Source organism: Populus trichocarpa, chromosome 9 (genome assembly GCF_000002775.5).
Source record: "Populus trichocarpa isolate Nisqually-1 chromosome 9, P.trichocarpa_v4.1, whole genome shotgun sequence".
Classification (NCBI taxonomy): Eukaryota; Viridiplantae; Streptophyta; class Magnoliopsida; order Malpighiales; family Salicaceae; genus Populus; species Populus trichocarpa.
The window spans coordinates 10,341,030-10,359,451 of NC_037293.2; the positions used below are offsets into that span (position 1 = coordinate 10,341,030).

General features: G+C 37.0%; 3 protein-coding genes across 3 annotated transcripts; all 3 read left to right on the forward strand.

The window, feature by feature from the left end:
* The first annotated feature begins 1,501 nt into the window (after positions 1-1,501).
* LOC7463994 (uncharacterized) lies at positions 1,502-3,681 on the forward strand. Its single transcript, XM_002313725.4, has 2 exons — positions 1,502-1,698; positions 2,670-3,681. Exon 2 carries the CDS (start codon positions 2,672-2,674, stop codon positions 3,416-3,418), a length of 747 nt encoding a protein of 248 aa, XP_002313761.1. The 5' UTR covers positions 1,502-1,698; positions 2,670-2,671; the 3' UTR covers positions 3,419-3,681.
* A 1,156-nt stretch (positions 3,682-4,837) lies between these two features.
* Positions 4,838-7,088, forward strand: LOC7463993 (fructose-bisphosphate aldolase 1, chloroplastic). The gene is made up of 6 exons (XM_002313724.4): positions 4,838-5,140; positions 5,378-5,647; positions 5,835-5,944; positions 6,047-6,137; positions 6,230-6,499; positions 6,650-7,088. The coding sequence occupies exons 1-6, from the start codon at positions 4,970-4,972 to the stop codon at positions 6,926-6,928; spliced, it is 1,191 nt and encodes a 396-aa protein (XP_002313760.3). The 5' UTR covers positions 4,838-4,969; the 3' UTR covers positions 6,929-7,088.
* Positions 7,089-8,681: 1,593 nt separating this feature from the next.
* On the forward strand, positions 8,682-16,740 carry LOC7494297 (putative transcription elongation factor SPT5 homolog 1). Its single transcript, XM_024608670.2, has 23 exons — positions 8,682-8,846; positions 8,932-9,308; positions 9,391-9,629; positions 9,724-9,870; positions 9,987-10,145; positions 10,227-10,310; positions 10,628-10,698; positions 10,794-11,151; positions 11,258-11,413; positions 11,518-11,615; positions 11,695-11,743; positions 11,823-11,975; positions 12,055-12,198; positions 12,668-12,758; positions 12,914-13,075; positions 13,161-13,209; positions 13,292-13,386; positions 13,547-13,625; positions 14,823-14,877; positions 14,974-15,091; positions 15,169-15,312; positions 15,806-15,906; positions 16,446-16,740. The coding sequence occupies exons 2-23, from the start codon at positions 8,963-8,965 to the stop codon at positions 16,689-16,691; spliced, it is 3,144 nt and encodes a 1,047-aa protein (XP_024464438.2). The 5' UTR covers positions 8,682-8,846; positions 8,932-8,962; the 3' UTR covers positions 16,692-16,740.
* The last annotated feature ends 1,682 nt before the right edge of the window (positions 16,741-18,422 follow it).

Sequence of the window (18,422 nt, forward strand, 5' to 3'; positions counted from 1 at the left end):
CTATGGGATTCTAAAAAAAAAACACGTCCAATTTCCTCAACCTCAACGAATTGGAATACTTTCTTGGATGGAGGATGAGTTTTAAATCGTAAGTGAACGCCCAAGTGTCCGATTGAAATACAAGTGCCCCGTATTCATCAAGTATTCAATCAACAAAACCATTAAGTCAACATGGCCGTGTTAAGTTAATAAAATTGTAGATATTGTTTACGAGTAATGCTCCAGTACATTCTGTTGTAGTCTACTTGGCTAGGATACTCCATTCTCCTCCCAGAGACCCCGGCTCAAGCCCTAGCATAAGTAGTAATTTTTATCGATGGCTAAGTTGTTTAAACGGGAGATGTTATATTTACTTATGAAAATAAATGATTATTATTATATTTTTATATATTATAAATTGATAACTCGAGAGTTAATCTAAAATAATATCCGAGTTACATGTTAGAAATGTCAACTCTAGTTAACATATGAATAAAGATAGTTATTATCATAATTTAAAAAACTTGACTTATGAGTCAACTTGCAGCAAGACTTAGATCACGGGTCAGGAAAGTTAACCCAAGTTTACCTATTTTTTTTAAAAAAAGAGAATTTAAGCAATCTTATCTTGACTCAAAAAATAGGTTAACTAAGGCCAACTCTCTTGACTCAGAACTCAGTTCTTGCCATAGGTTGACTCATAAGTCGGGTTTTAAAATTATAATAATAACTACTTATTTATATGTTGACCTGAGCTAGCTCTTCTGACATGTGACCCGTTAAAGCAACTTTATTTTGACCTAAAAAATATTTCAATAAAATTCGACGGGTTTCAATCCATGATTTATCTTGATCTCCGATCAACCTGATTTTTTTCGCCTTTCTCTGTTTTTTCTTAACTTGGACAAGTCCAAGCCTCGGGTTGGCCAAGTCAACATGTTGGATTAATCCAAGTTTTATAACTTAAGTTATTATAATTTTATTAATTTTACATTCAATATAAACTAAACTAAAAAAATAATATCTAATTATTTTTTTAAATACATAAGTTTAACAAATAAAATATATTTTCTCATATTTTATTATTTCTTGTACATTATAACTAAATATAATATTAAAACAATCACTTTATTTTTTAAATCATTATCCAACACAATCATGTCTCAATTTCTTTTTTATATTATTTTGTTTATTTTTACCGTGTATTTTTTATATTTCAAAACAATAACCATACACTAATTCTAAACACTGCTTCAAATCACAAGATATATCTTCCCCTAAATTGCCGGCGAGTCTTGATGATTATGATCGCAAAGACTCGACAACATCCTGATGAGGCACCTCATGAGTTCGGGGTACAAGTGTGACGTCCGAGTAACTTGAGATTTTTTTCGTGAGTCATTACGACGCTTTGCATTAGGAAATGGCCCACGTGGGAGGGGTCAAACGTCGGCGCGTGGCGCTCGTAAGTAGGCCAAGAGTTTTAGGGCGTCGGCCAAATTAAAGTATTAAACAGACGGTTTTGTTAGTGGGCTGAAATACACTCGGTCCAGAAATACTTTTTGAACTAGCTTGTAAGCTGTAACCAAACCAGTAAACCAAACGACACGGCATAGCCGTTGCAACACCCCTCACTCTCCTCCTCCTTCTCCCTTCAAAAACTCCGATCACAATTGCAAGTTTTATCAGCTAACAACCAGGGTTCCTGTCTTCGAAACAGTACGTTTCACATACTCTTTCTCTCTTCTTGTGTCTCTTTCATGTGTTAGACATCCATCACTGTTCGGTTTTTACTTCAAAATTGTTGCGTCGGAAACTTCTTGTGGATTTCTACTTCATATGCTGAGAGCCACCGAATTTCATTGTTAAGATTAGTTAGTAACCGTGCTAGAAGTTCATTCTAGCTTGTTAGAAATTCAACTAATTTTCGTGTGTTCTTTGAATTATTTAACCCTAATTGTAACTATTTCTTTATGATGCATTTATTGTCTATTATTTTGAAAATTCAGAGCGCTATTACCTTGGACTGAGCACAAACTGTCTCAAGATCATACTAGAGCATCAACCAACCGTTTTAATTGTGTCTTCTTTTGTTTAAATGCATACTGTTGTGTTTTCTATTAACCAGATGGTTTGAATGATAATGCTTGTGATTGTCCGATGATTTTTCATGGATTTCTTGAGGGAATGTTATGATTAGCATACGTATGGTAAAGCTGCAACACCGTTATATTGCTGCATCTGTTGATTTCCGTGAGTTGTTTCGTTATTAAACAGCTGTTGGGAGTTGGGCATTGGCGTGCCTGCCATGGATTGCAGTAGGACAACGAAATTAGAAAGTTCCCTCATTTTGTAGCTTTTTTAGGACTTCTGTTTCTCTCAACTTTTAGCTTGTCTATATTTTTGGAAAAAGTCGATTTCATTTGAAGGATATGCGTATCATTACTAGAAAAGGATACAAGTTTTTCTGCCTCTCATGGACTGGATGTCGAATTTGAACTGTTATGGAATCATTCTTTAATTAGATAATTGTGTCAGGGCAATACCACCCTGCGGGCCTCCTTAGAACAATATGTAATTTGCATGTCTTCGTTAGACCATCAATTCAACGCCTTCTCTTCGGATTTTGTGGTTCCGCATTAACCTGACTTTTATCTTGTCTATTGACGTTGTTTTCTACATATCTTTAGCCATGAATGCTGGTGATAATGAGATGGTAGAAGGCTCCATTTCTTCTGTTGTTGATTCGTTGGAGTCTAATAAGAATGGAGATGCACTTTCACCTGAAGATGTAGCTTGGGCTGATTCTTGCCTTGTTAAAGATGATGAAATTTCAGATGGTGACTGGAGTTCTCTGAAAGATGTCTTGTTAGAAATTCTTAGTCTGCAGCCAGAATCACACGATTCTTCTGAACCTGGAACTGATGATTTGCCTAGAGCAGCTGATGTTCTGATGCTTCCTTCCGATGAAGCAGTAAAGTTACAGTCATCTGTAGTAATTGACAATGAGGTTGCTACAATTAATAAAGAACTAGAAATGAAAAGCAAAGGTTTTCCAATCAATGAGGAGACTGATGTTTCATCATCACAGCTTTTTCAGGGAGATTTCTCAGAAACTTCTCTCAAACATGCCTTTTCACCTAATTACAAGGAAGATGATGACTCAAAAATGAGTCTGCCAGATGGTTCAGGACTTGACATGGCCTTTTCAGCATATGATACGGAGCCATCAACTGAGGATATCTTTAAGGTTTGGGATTTGGGCATTCCAGATGAGGAAGATGAACTTGTTAAACAGCTGAACAAGGCCCTCTCTGAAAATCCCGTTCACTCCACACCACCATCTGATGATTCAGGGGTGTTGAAAGATTTGAAAGAGGAGTCACTTGATTCTTTGATTAATGGCATTGCAGAACTATCTTTGGATCAACACTCTTGATTCCACTTTCAAATTTTGTACGTATTATAGCTTTGATTTTGGTGTACGTTTCCGGTTTCTGACAACTGCTTTTAATTGTGATGGAAGGAGTATTTATTGTCCATTAGGCAATTATGTTCTACAGAGCACATTCAACCGTAAGAATCATGGACATGGCAACCTTAATTCGAGGTGATGTCTCCAAAATACTGACTTGTACATTAAAGATGTTATATTTAGTTCTGATGATCATGATGCACAAGGCAACACTTTTCTTGTTCTTACTTGGATGCAATGGCTTAACCCTATAGTTTGCACTTGTGCTTGTGTTCAACAGTCAATTTTTCCCATGTGTTTTAAATTCAGTTAATGTGCTCGTGTTATCCAATTTGAATCAAAGATAATTACTAAAATTTGTCTGAATCAAATGTTAGAAAAGAGAGAGACAGTAAAAAGGGATATACAGAATAGGTGGCATGTAAAACGATGGAAGAAGGCCTGATTGTTCTTCCATTCCTGCAAAAGCTGAAGACCAATTTACCTTCTCTAATCTAATATCCTCCTATTATTTTATTTTATTTTATTTGGTCGCCCCCCCCCTCCCCTTTTTTTTTATACTGAAAATACAGAAACAACACAAACCCAAAGAGAAACTACAGGGTTAGGCCCGGATGCAATCCCTTCCAAAGAATTTGACAGGAGCCTTCCATGACTGAGATTTCACGTGCAATTGAATTCTGTACGAATTGTGAGGAACCACAGCCCTACCCACGTGATTCTCAATTCTCATTCTTCGGGGTTATGCAACTGATACTCAGAACCATCGGTTTCACCAATGACTCGGTTGAGGCAAGGAATTGAGAATTAAGGTTCTAATTTGTGTAAAGCTACAGTGGGGTGCTTTTAACCACAGATCATTGGCAACTTGGTGCATCTGCCATGAATCTTTGCTTATTTTAAGTGGGTCCTTCAAATGAAACTATCCAATGATATGTAGACCCATTGACGTCTACTGGGCATAGAAACTCTCGAGCGCATCACATAAAAAGTTGATATGGCAAGCTGTCTACCGTTGAGATGGGTTTCATAGACCATCAAGTCTGGCAATTAAACAATGGCCGTTAATCAAATGAAGCTAAAAAACAAAACAAGAGAGATAAGAACCTCATATTTACTCTCCAGAACACTGGACTCTGTAACGTAGGGAATGGGATGCATTTGTCTGATCTTCTTGACGTAGACGAGAGAAAAAAATCCCAGCTTTATGACCCCATAATTTCATTTATTTACGAGGCGGGGATAAAATCATCTATTTCAACCACGCATACAAAATTCCAAGTGTGCCATTCTATCATCCAAATGGCGAATTGTTATTTGTCGACGAACGACAGCCTCAAATGTGACATCTTATGATAACATGGGAGGCAAATATAAATTCATGGAAGTTCATGGATGTGCGGTGAAGAGGCACAAGGTAGAGAGCAGATAAGATAGCAGACACAAATTGTTATTATAGGCTCTATCTTGCACTGGCAGTTTAGTCTCCTCTCAGGAAAACAGAAAAAAAGAAAAATGGCCTCAGCATCACTTCTCAAGTCATCACCAGTCCTTGACAAGTCTGAGTTTGTCAAGGGTCAGACCCTCCGCTTGCCCTCTGCCTCCATTGTCCGGTGCCGCTCCACCGCCCCTTCTTCCCTTACCGTTCGTGCTGGTTCTTATGCTGATGAGCTTGTCAAGACCGCGGTATGTCATGTTACATCTTTCACTTATTTCAACTGAAGTTAGAGTAGATACTCGCAGAAAACATGACATGCAATAACTTTCTATTACACGACAGTTTAAGGCATAGGCTTTAAGAAGAAATTGATGGTACTTTTGTTTTGCCAACTTGGAAGTTTCATGATATAAGATGCTCCATTCAATTTTTTTGGCTATATGGATGATGAAACAGCACTTGCCTGCTCTTGTTTCTGGCTGTAGAAAACCATTGCATCTCCTGGTCGTGGTATTTTGGCCATGGACGAGTCCAATGCTACCTGTGGGAAACGTCTAGCCTCAATTGGGCTAGAGAACACTGAGGCTAACCGCCAGGCATACCGAACCCTTCTTGTGACAGTCCCTGGTCTTGGCAATTACGTCTCTGGTGCCATCCTTTTTGAGGAGACTCTCTACCAATCCACAACTGATGGCAAGAAGATGGTTGATGTTCTTGTTGAGCAGAAGATTGTTCCTGGTATCAAAGTCGACAAGGTAACCCACCAAACACGTCTTCCAACATCGATTTTTCAGGAATTCATAATATTTTATCGAAATTGAAGTGGTGCTTTATTCTTGTCATTGAGTTACCTAAAATTGATAGTATAGGCAAAATCTATACACCTTATTGTTTATTTAACAAAATTGTAGTAACATACAGTTTGAACAATGAAAACAACAGGGTTTGGTGCCTCTAGCTGGTTCCAATGACGAGTCGTGGTGCCAAGGTCTTGATGGACTTGCCTCCCGCTCAGCTGCTTACTACCAGCAGGGTGCTCGTTTCGCCAAATGGTACTAATAAATCTGTTCTCTATGTTTCGCAAAATGCCAACTTTATGTAACCATTACTTTGCAACGTAACTAGTTAACTAGATGCTTATCTTCATTGATCAGGCGTACTGTTGTGAGCATTCCCAACGGCCCATCTGCCTTGGCAGTGAAGGAGGCTGCCTGGGGTCTTGCCCGCTATGCTGCCATTTCTCAAGTATAGTTTCTCAAATAAATTTCTGTATTGCTACCTGTGGTTTCTAATCTCTAGTTTCTGATTGAAAAAAATTTGTTACTTGAATTTTGTAGGACAACGGATTGGTCCCTATTGTGGAGCCAGAAATCTTACTTGATGGCGAGCATGGCATTGAGAGGACTTTTGAAGTAGCCCAGAAGGTGTGGGCTGAGGTTTTCTACTACATGGCAGAGAACAATGTCATGTTTGAGGGTATCCTCCTCAAGCCTAGTATGGTCACTCCTGGCGCTGAATGCAAGGACAGGGCCTCCCCTGACCAAGTTGCTGAATACACCCTCAAGCTCCTCCACAGGAGAATCCCCCCAGCCGTCCCTGGAATCATGGCAAGTTCCCTTTCAACTTTTACAGTTTTACCATATTTTTTTCGCGAAGTGTTAAATTCACTCTCCTAGTCAAAATTAAAGGTGCTTAAGCAGGAGAGCTGCTTAGCAATGCTGAAACATGTACTGATTGTGGATTATTGTTTTGAGCAGTTTTTGTCTGGTGGGCAATCTGAGGTCGAAGCAACCCTGAACCTCAACGCAATGAACCAATCTCCAAACCCATGGCACGTGTCATTCTCATATGCCAGAGCTCTCCAGAACACTTGTTTGAAAACATGGGGAGGCAGGCCAGAGAACGTTCAGGCAGCTCAGGAAACACTTCTCATCCGTGCCAAGGCCAACTCTCTTGCTCAGCTTGGCAAGTACACCGGTGAAGGAGAGTCAGATGATGCCAAGAAAGGAATGTACGTCAAGAACTACTCCTACTAAGCTGTTGTGATTGAAATCTATAGATGAAGAAGATGGAGATTCGAGGGAGCAACTGCAACACTAATTTCTCTCAACGTGTTAAATGATTTATAGCCATGGAGACTATTTTTGTTCTTTGTTACATGTACTTTTAGTAACATAATAAACCTCTTGCCAGTGAGATTAGTGTGTGCTTGTATGATGCATTGACTACTAAAATGCTTTAATTTGCAGCTTCAACTCCTAAAATGTGCCCTGGTTCAAATATCCATCTTTAGTTGATGCATTTACAAGTATTCAAAATTCCAGACTAGGAGGAGAATCTACCACTCAGGCAGGGTAAATTAAATAAGATCTCAGTAACCACCATAAAAGAAATCAAAATGTTGGGCAAATCCAAAATCTGAAACGTTATGTCAGCTAACGTTCCTGGGACCTGCAATTTGTAAGCTACAGGAATTGCTGGCATGGAGAGCAACAACCTTAGCCACTAAAACAGAAGCCCCAGCAAGCTTTAGCAAGGGCCACATATAAGGCTGTGACAAAAATGACACGGAGGTAACAGATCGATCACCAATACAAGACAGAGGGCTATGAGAATTATTCGAGCCGTTCCTGAGAGGGGCACCGTTAATCTTCCATTCCTAGTATCTTCAGCTACAATGCTGCTGCCCTCGTCTATAACAGCCCACGTCCAAGGGAACATTATTTTATATATTTATACACGCAATTTCCAGTGGTACATTACGGGTAGGATAACAGGAAGTCAGGTAACAACGGGTGGTTCAAGTGGTTTGGTGTTTGTTTATTTTAAAGATGGTTTTAAATTCGAGTCTTGTGAATGGGGTGGAGTACATTATTATTAGCAAAGTTTTACTTTTTAGTGGACTGACCTAGCTTGACCGGATTAGTTGAGATCCAATGAACTTACATACAGGGTTTAGATAAAAAAACAATAGGTTAGATCGATCAGTTTTTTACCACTCCACCCAAACTGTTTAGAAATTAATCGAATTTGGATGGTGTTATATACCATGATACGAGGGAATATGGTTAGTTTTTTTTTATGAAGGTATATAGATAGTTTTTCGTTGAGTCCATGTTCAATCCTTATTTTTCTTTCTGTTGTTTTTTGTCATGTTTTTCAATTTATTCATTTATTATCTCTGTTTTATAATTTTAAATGAAAGCATGATCATGTTTCCATGTGATATCATGTTTTTCATTGATGCATGCCGTGTTTAAATGAAAGTATTTTACTTTTTGCGCGGTTATTAAATTATTTCTTGAAAAGAAGAGAATTAAAAACTATTTTGTTTAGCAAGATCTTGACCATAACTAATATTATTATTACAATAAAAAAATTCAAATGAGGAGACCAGAACAAGCAAATAAGCTCCTTAATATTTTCAGTTACAAGTTTTTCAACCTAGAAGAAGTGAAATTGTATAGTATATACTGTGCTATATAATCAAGTAGATTTTTTAATTAGATGGAATACTATTATATTTTTTTCATACTATTTGTTTTTAATAAATATAAGTTACTTAAATATATAAATGATATAAAATGTTTAAAGAGAGAGAGGGTAAACTCTCAGGTTTTTTCTTCTTAAGAATAGATATCACTTTTCCTCCCTGACACAGGAAAAATACCATGGGCTAGATCTGTAAGATGGCTTGTTTCCGGTTTAAACTTGTTTTAGCCCAACTCTAAGCCCATATATTGATGGATGAGAAGACTCCAATTGGCGGTGGGGTCCGACCACCAACGACATTTCGTTTTTCTTTACAGATAAAAATTTGACTCAAGCTCTCTCGACGTCTTCTCGTCGTTCTTTGCACCTGTTAGGGTTAGCGCCCATACTCTCTCTATCTCGCTCTCCGATCGCAATTGTGCTCTGCAAATCTCCAAAACCCTCATTCGCTCATTTTCACAGGTACGCGATTCAATTCTGTTGTTTTTTTTTCTATTTTCTGACATGAGCAAGAATGGTTGCTTACTTGCTGGATTGATTGTATCAGATTACAACCAAAGCCGTCAATTTAATCAACCATGGCCCGTCGAAGAGACGAAGACGACGACCTTGAAGATGAAGAGTACGAGGAGCAGGAAGAGCAACTGATGGATGAAGAAGAGGAGTATGAAGAGGAAGAAGAAGAGGATAGAGGAGCGGCGATTAAGAAGAGACGGAGATCAGATTTCATTGATGATATCGCGGAGGAGGAGGATGAGGAAGAAGAAGATGATGACGATGATGAGGATTATGGTGGTGGAGGTGGTGGTGGAGGTGGAGGTGGTAGGAAGCAGAAGGGGAAGAAGCGGCGTGGTTCTGAGTTTTTTGATGATATTGCGCAAGTTGCCAGTGATGACGACGAAGAAGAAGAAGATGCCGAGGATGGTATGTTTAAATTTTAAGTCTTTTTTATTGTTCAGTTATGGTGGTAAATTCAATGCCCTTAATTGTACTTTTATATATGCAGATTTTATAGTTGATGATCATGGAGCTGATTTACCTGATGAGGCTAGTGGTAGAAGGATGCATCGGCCATTGCTGTCGCGTGAGGATGATCAAGAAGATGTTGAAGCGCTTGAGAGAAGTATCCAAGCTAGATATGCAAAGTCAATGCACTCGGAATATGATGAAGAGACTACGGAAGTGGAGCAACAAGCTCTTTTGCCATCCGTTCGGGATCCAAAATTATGGATGGTCAAGTGTGCAGTATGTTTATCATTGGTCCTTGGACGTGGCTTTCATATTTATGTGTACTATATGTATTCATGTGCTTATTAAATTGATCTTTAATGTTCATCAGATTGGCCGGGAACGGGAAACGGCTGTTTGTTTGATGCAAAAATACATTGATAAAGGATCTGAGTTGCAAATTCGGTCTGTTGTTGCTCTTGATCATCTTAAAAACTATATATATATTGAAGCAGACAAAGAAGCCCATGTGAGAGAGGTATACTTCTTCTACGAGGCTTTTCAGTGATTACTGAATTATGCAACTTTTGATGTTTTCATATATGCAACTGTGATGAATGGAATATGTGATGTATTGATTTGCTTCTGCTTCAGGCTTGCAAAGGCTTGCGCAATATTTTTGGGCAGAAAATCATGCTTGTCCCAATCAGAGAAATGACTGATGTTCTTTCAGTTGAAAGCAAAGTAATTGATCTTTCCAGGGACACATGGGTCAGGATGAAGATTGGGACTTACAAAGGAGACCTTGCCAAAGTATGTTTTATAACTTCTATTCCTTTTCACTTTCTTGTTCGCAGATTTTCTTGGCTGATTTTTCAAGCTCTTATTTTGAAGGTTGTAGATGTAGACAATGTGCGGCAGAGAGTTACAGTAAAGTTAATTCCAAGGATTGACTTACAGGCTCTTGCAAACAAACTGGTATGTTTTCGCTTAGATTATTGCTCTTTGTGATTGATAGTAGACTTTTTGGACTTGGAAAATTGTCTTGTACAAAGTTATGTCTCATAACAATGGTGAATTCATATAGATTCACTAGGCATTTCCTTTCTATCATCATCATTACTTTGCCAATGCATGAATGCAATGAAACTGTATTGTACAAAGTTATTTCTCTGATTGGGACATACTGTGATATACCTAGCTAGAAGTTATGTCTCGTCACAATGATGAAAAACTGTCTTGAACTAAGTTAGTGCACTTTCATAATAGGAAGTTTTGTTACCCTTTTTCCTCAGGAAGGCAGAGAAGCACCAAAGAAGAAGGCATTTGTACCTCCTCCACGTTTTATGAATGTTGATGAAGCTAGGTAGATACTGGTTGCTTCTTTTTCATTGAAATATCTATACTACCGAATCTTTTTTGTTTATTATCCAATTATTTGCTGGCCTTGTAAATTTTCAGGGAATTACATATTCGTGTCGAGCGAAGAAGAGATCCGATGACTGGTGATTATTTTGAAAATATTGGCGGGATGCTTTTTAAAGATGGTTTCTTGTATAAAACTGTATCAATGAAGTCAATTAGTGCTCAGAACATTAAGCCATCATTTGATGAACTTGAGAAGTTTCGATCACCTGGAGAGAATGGAGATGGTGATGTTGCCAGTTTGTCAACCTTGTTTGCAAACAGAAAGAAGGGTCATTTTATGAAGGGTGATGCAGTTATTGTTGTCAAGGGAGATCTGAAAAGTCTAAAGGGATGGGTTGAGAAAGTTGATGAAGAAAATGTTCATATTAGACCTGAAATGAAGGGTCTTCCGGTAAATTTAAAATAATCATTGGTCATCATATGTTGTTAAGGATCACTTGAATTTGCTGATCTGCTCAGCCTTTCATTTATTAATACTCAATAGTATTTATTGGCAGAAAACACTTGCAGTGAATGAAAAGGAACTATGCAAGTATTTTGAACCTGGCAATCACGTGAAGGTTGTATCAGGCACACATGAAGGTGTCACCGGCATGGTTGTTAAGGTTGAGCAGCATGTGCTCATTATTCTATCTGATACAACAAAGGAACATGTGAGTGATGTATTTGTTGCATGAATTAGTTTTCTCTGCTTAGGAATTGCTTTTTGACAAGAAAACTAATGTGTGGAAACAATGTTGATATCTGTTATCTTCAGATCCGTGTATTTGCTGATGATGTTGTGGAAAGTTCTGAGGTAACGACAGGTGTTACCAAAATTGGGGACTATGAGCTTCATGATCTTGTACTATTGGAGTAAGTCTGTTTGCTTAAGAATGGTAATTGTTTGGTCCTTGTCATTTGAGGTCTTATCTGTTATTTTGGTTTGTTGTAGCAATATGAGCTTTGGTTTAATCATTCGTGTAGAAAGTGAAGCCTTTCAGGTTAGTCATCACTGGACTGTCCACATTTCCATGTTTATCTGTCACCTATGTCAGCACAAGGGTCATCCTTTTGCTGCAGGTTCTCAAGGGAGTTACAGAGAGGGCTGAGGTTGCACTTGTTAGACTAAGAGAGATCAAATGCAAAATTGAGAAGAAAACGAACGTGCAAGATCGGTACAAGAACACAGTATCGGTGAAAGATGTTGTTAGGATCATTGATGGTCCTTGCAAAGTAAGATTCTTTTCCACTGTTTGATTTATCTTGCTATCACACACGCATATAGCTTACAGCCTCCTTTTTGTCTTCTTAGGGGAAACAAGGTCCTGTAGAGCACATATATAGAGGAGTCTTGTTCATCTATGATCGGCATCACCTTGAGCATGCTGGGTATATTTGTGCTAAATCCCACTCGTGTATTGTCATCGGAGGATCACGTTCTAATGGAGATAGAAATGTAAGTATTTCTTATATTATTTTAGCAATAAATATTCTTTTTTAGCTGAATTGTTTTTGCATGTAGCTTTTAATTTTAATGATCTGGCCTTCTTTCAGGTTTATTTGGTATGAAGTGGATTAGTGTTCATAATTATCAAATGTTGCTGATAAATGCTAACTGAATATGAGCTTAAAAAGATGGTCGATGGTCATTGTCACTAAATTTGCTTTCATCTATCAGTAATTAATTGCATAGAGAACCTATTGCTAGATGCATTCTGTTCTTAAATTATTTTTTGGTTTAAAAAATTTATGTTCAGTTATTGTTAAAATTATTTTTTGGTTAAAACTTCTTTTATAATCATTATTCATTAGTAATTTATTCAGGCTACGAGGACATGATTTTTAAAGCGAAAATTGACTATATCAATCAACAGATATAATTTAAACCAAACTGTCCTTTATCTCACTTGTTATTAAAATTTCAGGGTGATTCCTACTCAAGGTTGGGCAGTTTTAAAACTCCCCGAGTACCCCCTTCACCAAGGAGATTTCCTAGAGGAGGCCCTCCATTCGACTGTAAGTTTTTCTATGGTCCAGCTCTCTTCTTTAAACATCATAATTGGACTTCTTAATTTGTTATTTACCTGAGAAAGGAAAGGACATTTTCGTTGCAATGGTGTCATATTTTTCTCAAATCAAGTCTAATATCAACTGCTTATTGAATTCTGCAGCTGGGGGAAGAAATAGAGGTGGAAGGGGAGGGCACGATGCTTTGGTTGGTACCACAATAAAGGTACGACAGGGCCCTTTCAAGGGCTACCGTGGTCGTGTTGTAGATATCAAAGGTCAATTCGTTAGAGTTGAACTAGAATCACAAATGAAGGTTGTTACAGGCAAGTATTCATCTATGTCCGGTAAAAAGCTAGACCCTTGTATTCCTGTTTGTTTCATGGACAATGAATGCTGTTTTATGTGCAGTTGATCGGAGCCACATCTCAGATAATGTGGTTGTTTCAACTCCATACCGGTAAATCGAACATGCACTGAAAATTGTTTGTAGTTTGATGATTCTATCTTTCTGACTATATGTTTTTCACATGTTTTATCAGTGATGCACCTCGATATGGTATGGGAAGTGAAACCCCAATGCATCCTTCTCGGACTCCATTGCGTCCATACATGACACCAATGAGAGATTCAGGAGGTTTGTTCTTTTTATACAAGTCTACTTAGATTTTGGATACTTTAATCAATCACCATTCTGGTATATGAAGTCTATTCAGATTTTGGATACTTTAATCAATCACCATTTTGGTATAGGTGGGATTAGTATATGCACTTATGTGTTTATCTCATGTTTGCAGCGACACCTATTCATGATGGCATGAGGACACCTATGCGTGATCGAGCCTGGAATCCTTATGCACCAATGAGTCCTCCAAGGTTTGAGCATGAATTTTGCTAATACTAATTGTTTTCCTATTTTAGTTTTCTTTTCATGATGAGAATTTGGAAATTGGACCTGAATCCTTATATTGAATATTTGATTGATAGTCACTTGAAGAACTTTTAGTTTCATTTAGTTTTAGTCATTCCCTGTCATGAGTAATTGATTTTTCAGAGGCATATTTGGGTTTTTTTAGAACTGCTGATGGTACTAATTTGCTTAATTGCAATCTGTCTAAAATATGACCTTCATTTAGTGGACACAGCTTCATATGCAATAAAATGGAGAAAGAGTAACTGGTAAAATGACAGTTGCATCAGAAACAGTGTGAATAAGTTAGATTTGAATGATTGGGCAGTTTTTCCTCCTTTTCACAATTATTGATTTAAAACGTACACATCTAGGGGAATGTATACTAGTTGTATCAATATCCCCGAGTTATCTTGGTTCCTTAATGAATTGGTCTTAATTGTGTTGTTGTTTCACCTAAATAATCAAAAATAAATGAAGAACAAACCATAATTTAACCTTATATTTCTACAATTTACTTACCCTGTCACAATAATTTCACTCCATTTTTGATAGTTAATTCCCATGCCTGCGTGGCATATTGGTTCACCAGATTGATCATAAATCATAACCACATCCCTTAAAGTTGTTTCAATGACCTTCATTTGTCCCATTTTGCATTTTAGAACTAGACATTCTTGTCCTTTTGTTTTGTCTTTTAATTAACATTCTTGCTTTGGTTGATTTACAAGTTATTTTCTTTTGCTTAATTTAAAACAGTTGGAGACCTATTACATCTATCTACAATATGGGAAATTGTCTGTCACCATGGATAATTTTCAAATGATGAATTTAGGCAGAGCTTAGAATTAGATGCACACCAAAGGATAAATATTAATCTTGCTTTTTTATTAGCTTCAATCTCTTTTTTTCTGTCCAACAAACTTCTTTTTTAAATTTCTTAACCATTGTTGCAAATAGAACATGCTTAATATGCATTGCATGCTTCTGTTGTCTGTTGTATCTGATGCAAAATAGTGTCCTGCATTTCATGTATTTTGACACCGTGACATCATTTCCTTCAAAAAAGTATCCTCTTTCAAAATTAATGAACTTTTGGCCTTGTCACTTTTATGCATTGTAACTGAAGCATGGTCATTGGAATTGTTTCTGCAAAAATGCAGGGATAATTGGGAAGATGGGAACCCTGGCTCTTGGGGAACCAGTCCGCAGTATCAGGTAAAGAACTTGGCATGCCTTGACCCTATAAATAATTCAAGTTATTCTGTGCTGTTATTATATGTGTGTGAAGTAATGAAAATGTTCTTTTTCCAGCCAGGAAGCCCTCCCTCTGGAACATATGAAGCTCCAACTCCTGGTTCAGGCTGGGCTAGCACTCCTGGTGGTAATTATAGTGAAGCTGGAACACCAAGAGATAGCAGTTCTGCATATGGTAGTTTATTTTTCAGTTTCCTATGTACTTTAAGCGGTGATTTTTTTATTGTAGCTAACTTCATGCACCTCTTACAGCCAATGCTCCAAGCCCGTACCTGCCATCAACTCCTGGTGGCCAGCCTATGACACCCAGTTCAGCGTCCTATCTCCCCGGCACTCCTGGAGGGCAGCTAATGACACCCGGAACTAATGGTCTTGATATGATGTCTCCTGTTATAGGTTTGTTTTGCACTTTCTTATTTTTGCCATTTGTCCTAGTTATTGTGTTCGATCTATTGATATTTATTAGTTTATATGAATATATCTAGGAATGTCCTTTTTCATTGTTTGGTTTTTGGTTTAGTCTGTGTCTTGTTAAGCCATTTTTTCAGGTTGGATCAAGTATTCCTGAGGTGAGGCCATGAACGGCTCCTGCCATATATGAAAAGAAGAAAATTAATTCTGTTTTCAATTCCAGAAAATGAGTTGGTGCTTCGGGCATTTTCTTTTCTTTTCTTTTGGTGGCTTTGGTTTAGAAGTTAGAACTTAATCCGCATGGTGAAGGGGCTCTGAATAGACATAGCATATGTATGGAATTTGATCAGCTTTCTACAAAATTTTGTTTTGGTCTACTGGCATATCTAGTGTTATTTTTACTATATCTAGGTTTGGTTTTAAAAACTCACGAACATCCTTTTAGCAATTATGTAAGTTGCAATTCATTGCATCACAGGTGGAGATGGTGAAGGACCATGGTTCATACCAGACATATTGGTTACCGTTCACCGGACTGCAGATGAATCTGCTGTTGGTGTCATCAGAGAGGTGCTTCAGGTATGTCTTTCAAAAGCCAGTTGGGAAAAAAATCCATTTTCTTCTCTGTTGATTATTAAGATTCTGTTTGAGCTATGGCTTTTGACTTTGAATCATAATACAAAAGTTGATTTTCATTATTAACTTGTGAGAAAAATAAGTTAAAATGACTTAAAGTTAGAAGACTGTTTGGTAAAAATGGAAAGGCAATTTTTTCTTATTTTTAAGAAGGAATTTAATGCAAGTTAAAATCCTTAAAATTTCCTACTTTTGATGAACTTAAAATTTTGACTCAATTTTATAATGAACCTTTGATTTAAGTTAAAAGTTATTTCCAATCAAATATGCTTTATGACTTTTTATGAGTTAAAAGTTAAAAAATGACTTGAATCAATCCACAAAAGTCATATCAAACATAATCTAACTGGATGTTTGAAATCCATGTGAAGTTCCTCGAATTGTTTCTATGAAGCCGCACTGATTTATTTGGAAGGAATACAAAGTAGAATTTCTGTAGTAATGAATTCAGCTCTATACTAATGCTAGTGTTGGTGGACCAGGATGGCTCTTGTAAAATAGTCCTTGGGGCTCATGGCAACGGAGAAACGATAACTGCTCTTCCTAGTGAAATTGAGATGGTGGTGCCAAGGAAATCAGACAAGATCAAGATCCTGGGTGGTGCACATCGTGGTGCTACTGGCAAGTTAATTGGCGTTGATGGCACTGATGGAATTGTAAAGTTGGAGGACACTCTCGATGTTAAGATATTAGATATGGTTATACTGGCAAAACTTGCACAGATGTGATTTTCCTGAGAATACACGAATTAAAATTCAAGAATTTTTTTCCCCTGCAGTTCGACTCATATCTTTATCTTTGGTCTGTATCAGTGTTTAAAATTCCAAGCTACGAGCAGCCTCTATCATACAAGTAGGCTAAGTAAGAATTATCTGTAAATGATCGAAATGAGAGTTCTCTGATTTTCAGAAGCGAACATGCAACTGAAGTTCTCGACAGAATGGATGTGTCTTGGAGAGGGTTCGGAGGTAAAAACATGGACAAGTGTTGGCAAGTAAGCATCAATTTTACCAGCGAACATGCAACTGAAGACTTCTTTTTTAGATAGAAATTAAAAAAAAAAAAATCAATTTGTAAAACTCATATTAAACATAACTTTAGTTTGCTGTGTAAAGATTAATTCAGAAACAGAAAGGAATCACATTAAAAATATTTTTTTTCTTAGAAATATCTTATTGAGAAAATGTACTCTTTTGAAAACAGAAAACTAATTAATTAGGAGAAAAATCTCTAGTCTCGAAATTAAATTCAATTAATCAAATACAAGAACACGGCAACATATGTGCATGGAGTATCTCTTAATCTTGGATCAAACTAATTAATTAGCAGCTTGTCCATTTCCATTTCCATTTCCATCTTCATAACCTTAACTATTTGTTAATGGATCTCTTCATCGTATCGCTGTTCACGAAGGAGTTGAGAAAATATGTGCATTTCATCTTCAAAGCGAGCAATTCAGATCGATATCGTTGCCTTCTCCTCTGTTGATAATGATTACGCCTTCGTTTTGAAGAATATCTGGGTTTTAGGGGTTTCCCTTTATCTCTGCTATCTTGCTGATATATTTCAACAGGATGTTATGGAGGTATGGCTGATGAACGAACATAGTATCTCTGAATCTTGGACCAGGATAGTTGTCCTTGAAGACGCATCAATTTGCAATCATCGGAGGTTACTTACAGTGATGAAGATCTTTGGAAATGGGGATGTTTTGTTCCTTTGTCAACCATATGTATATTTATATAATCCTGGGACGGTCATAGAATTCAATCAACTACAGCTCCCATTGATCACAATCCCAGCTTCGCCTCTCGCACTCAAAGATAAAGATAAAGATGTGGGTTTTTCCTTTCGAGCAGAGCTTCTTGCTTACAACGTGTAGCTGAAACATTGCATTTCATGAATTTCTGGTGATTTATTTTTATGATCGTCTATTTTTGAATTGCAATTCTATACTACAATTAATTTCAAATATTCAAGTAGAAAAGTTCTGGACTTTATTCGACTTGAATTGGTAAAAGTACATCATTTACCTAACTTGCCATCATCTCTAAAGAAACATCTTTCAAGCGTGTGCGAGGAATTTCCCTTCTTCACTTTGGAGAATCCACTTGTTTACCAATGTATTCCATGCACTACGTCATGGACAGCAAGTACAAATACAAATTCACTAACAGCAGAGTATTTTCTGTCTCTTTTGTTTTTTACTTGAAAAGAAATTGAGATGAAAAACAGAACTCTGGTTGGATATATTTGTAAAACTTAATCTGAAAAACAAAATAAACATTGATGTTAATCTTAGTTTTAAATAACATAAGAATCAAACTTTAAAATATGTTGTTTGGATGTTGTAGGAAATATAACAAAAATATGCACTTATTTGGAAGAAAAGCTTGAAAAAATTAACTTGTTAATTTAAAAAAATATCATAAACTTCATCGATCATTTATTTTTTAAAA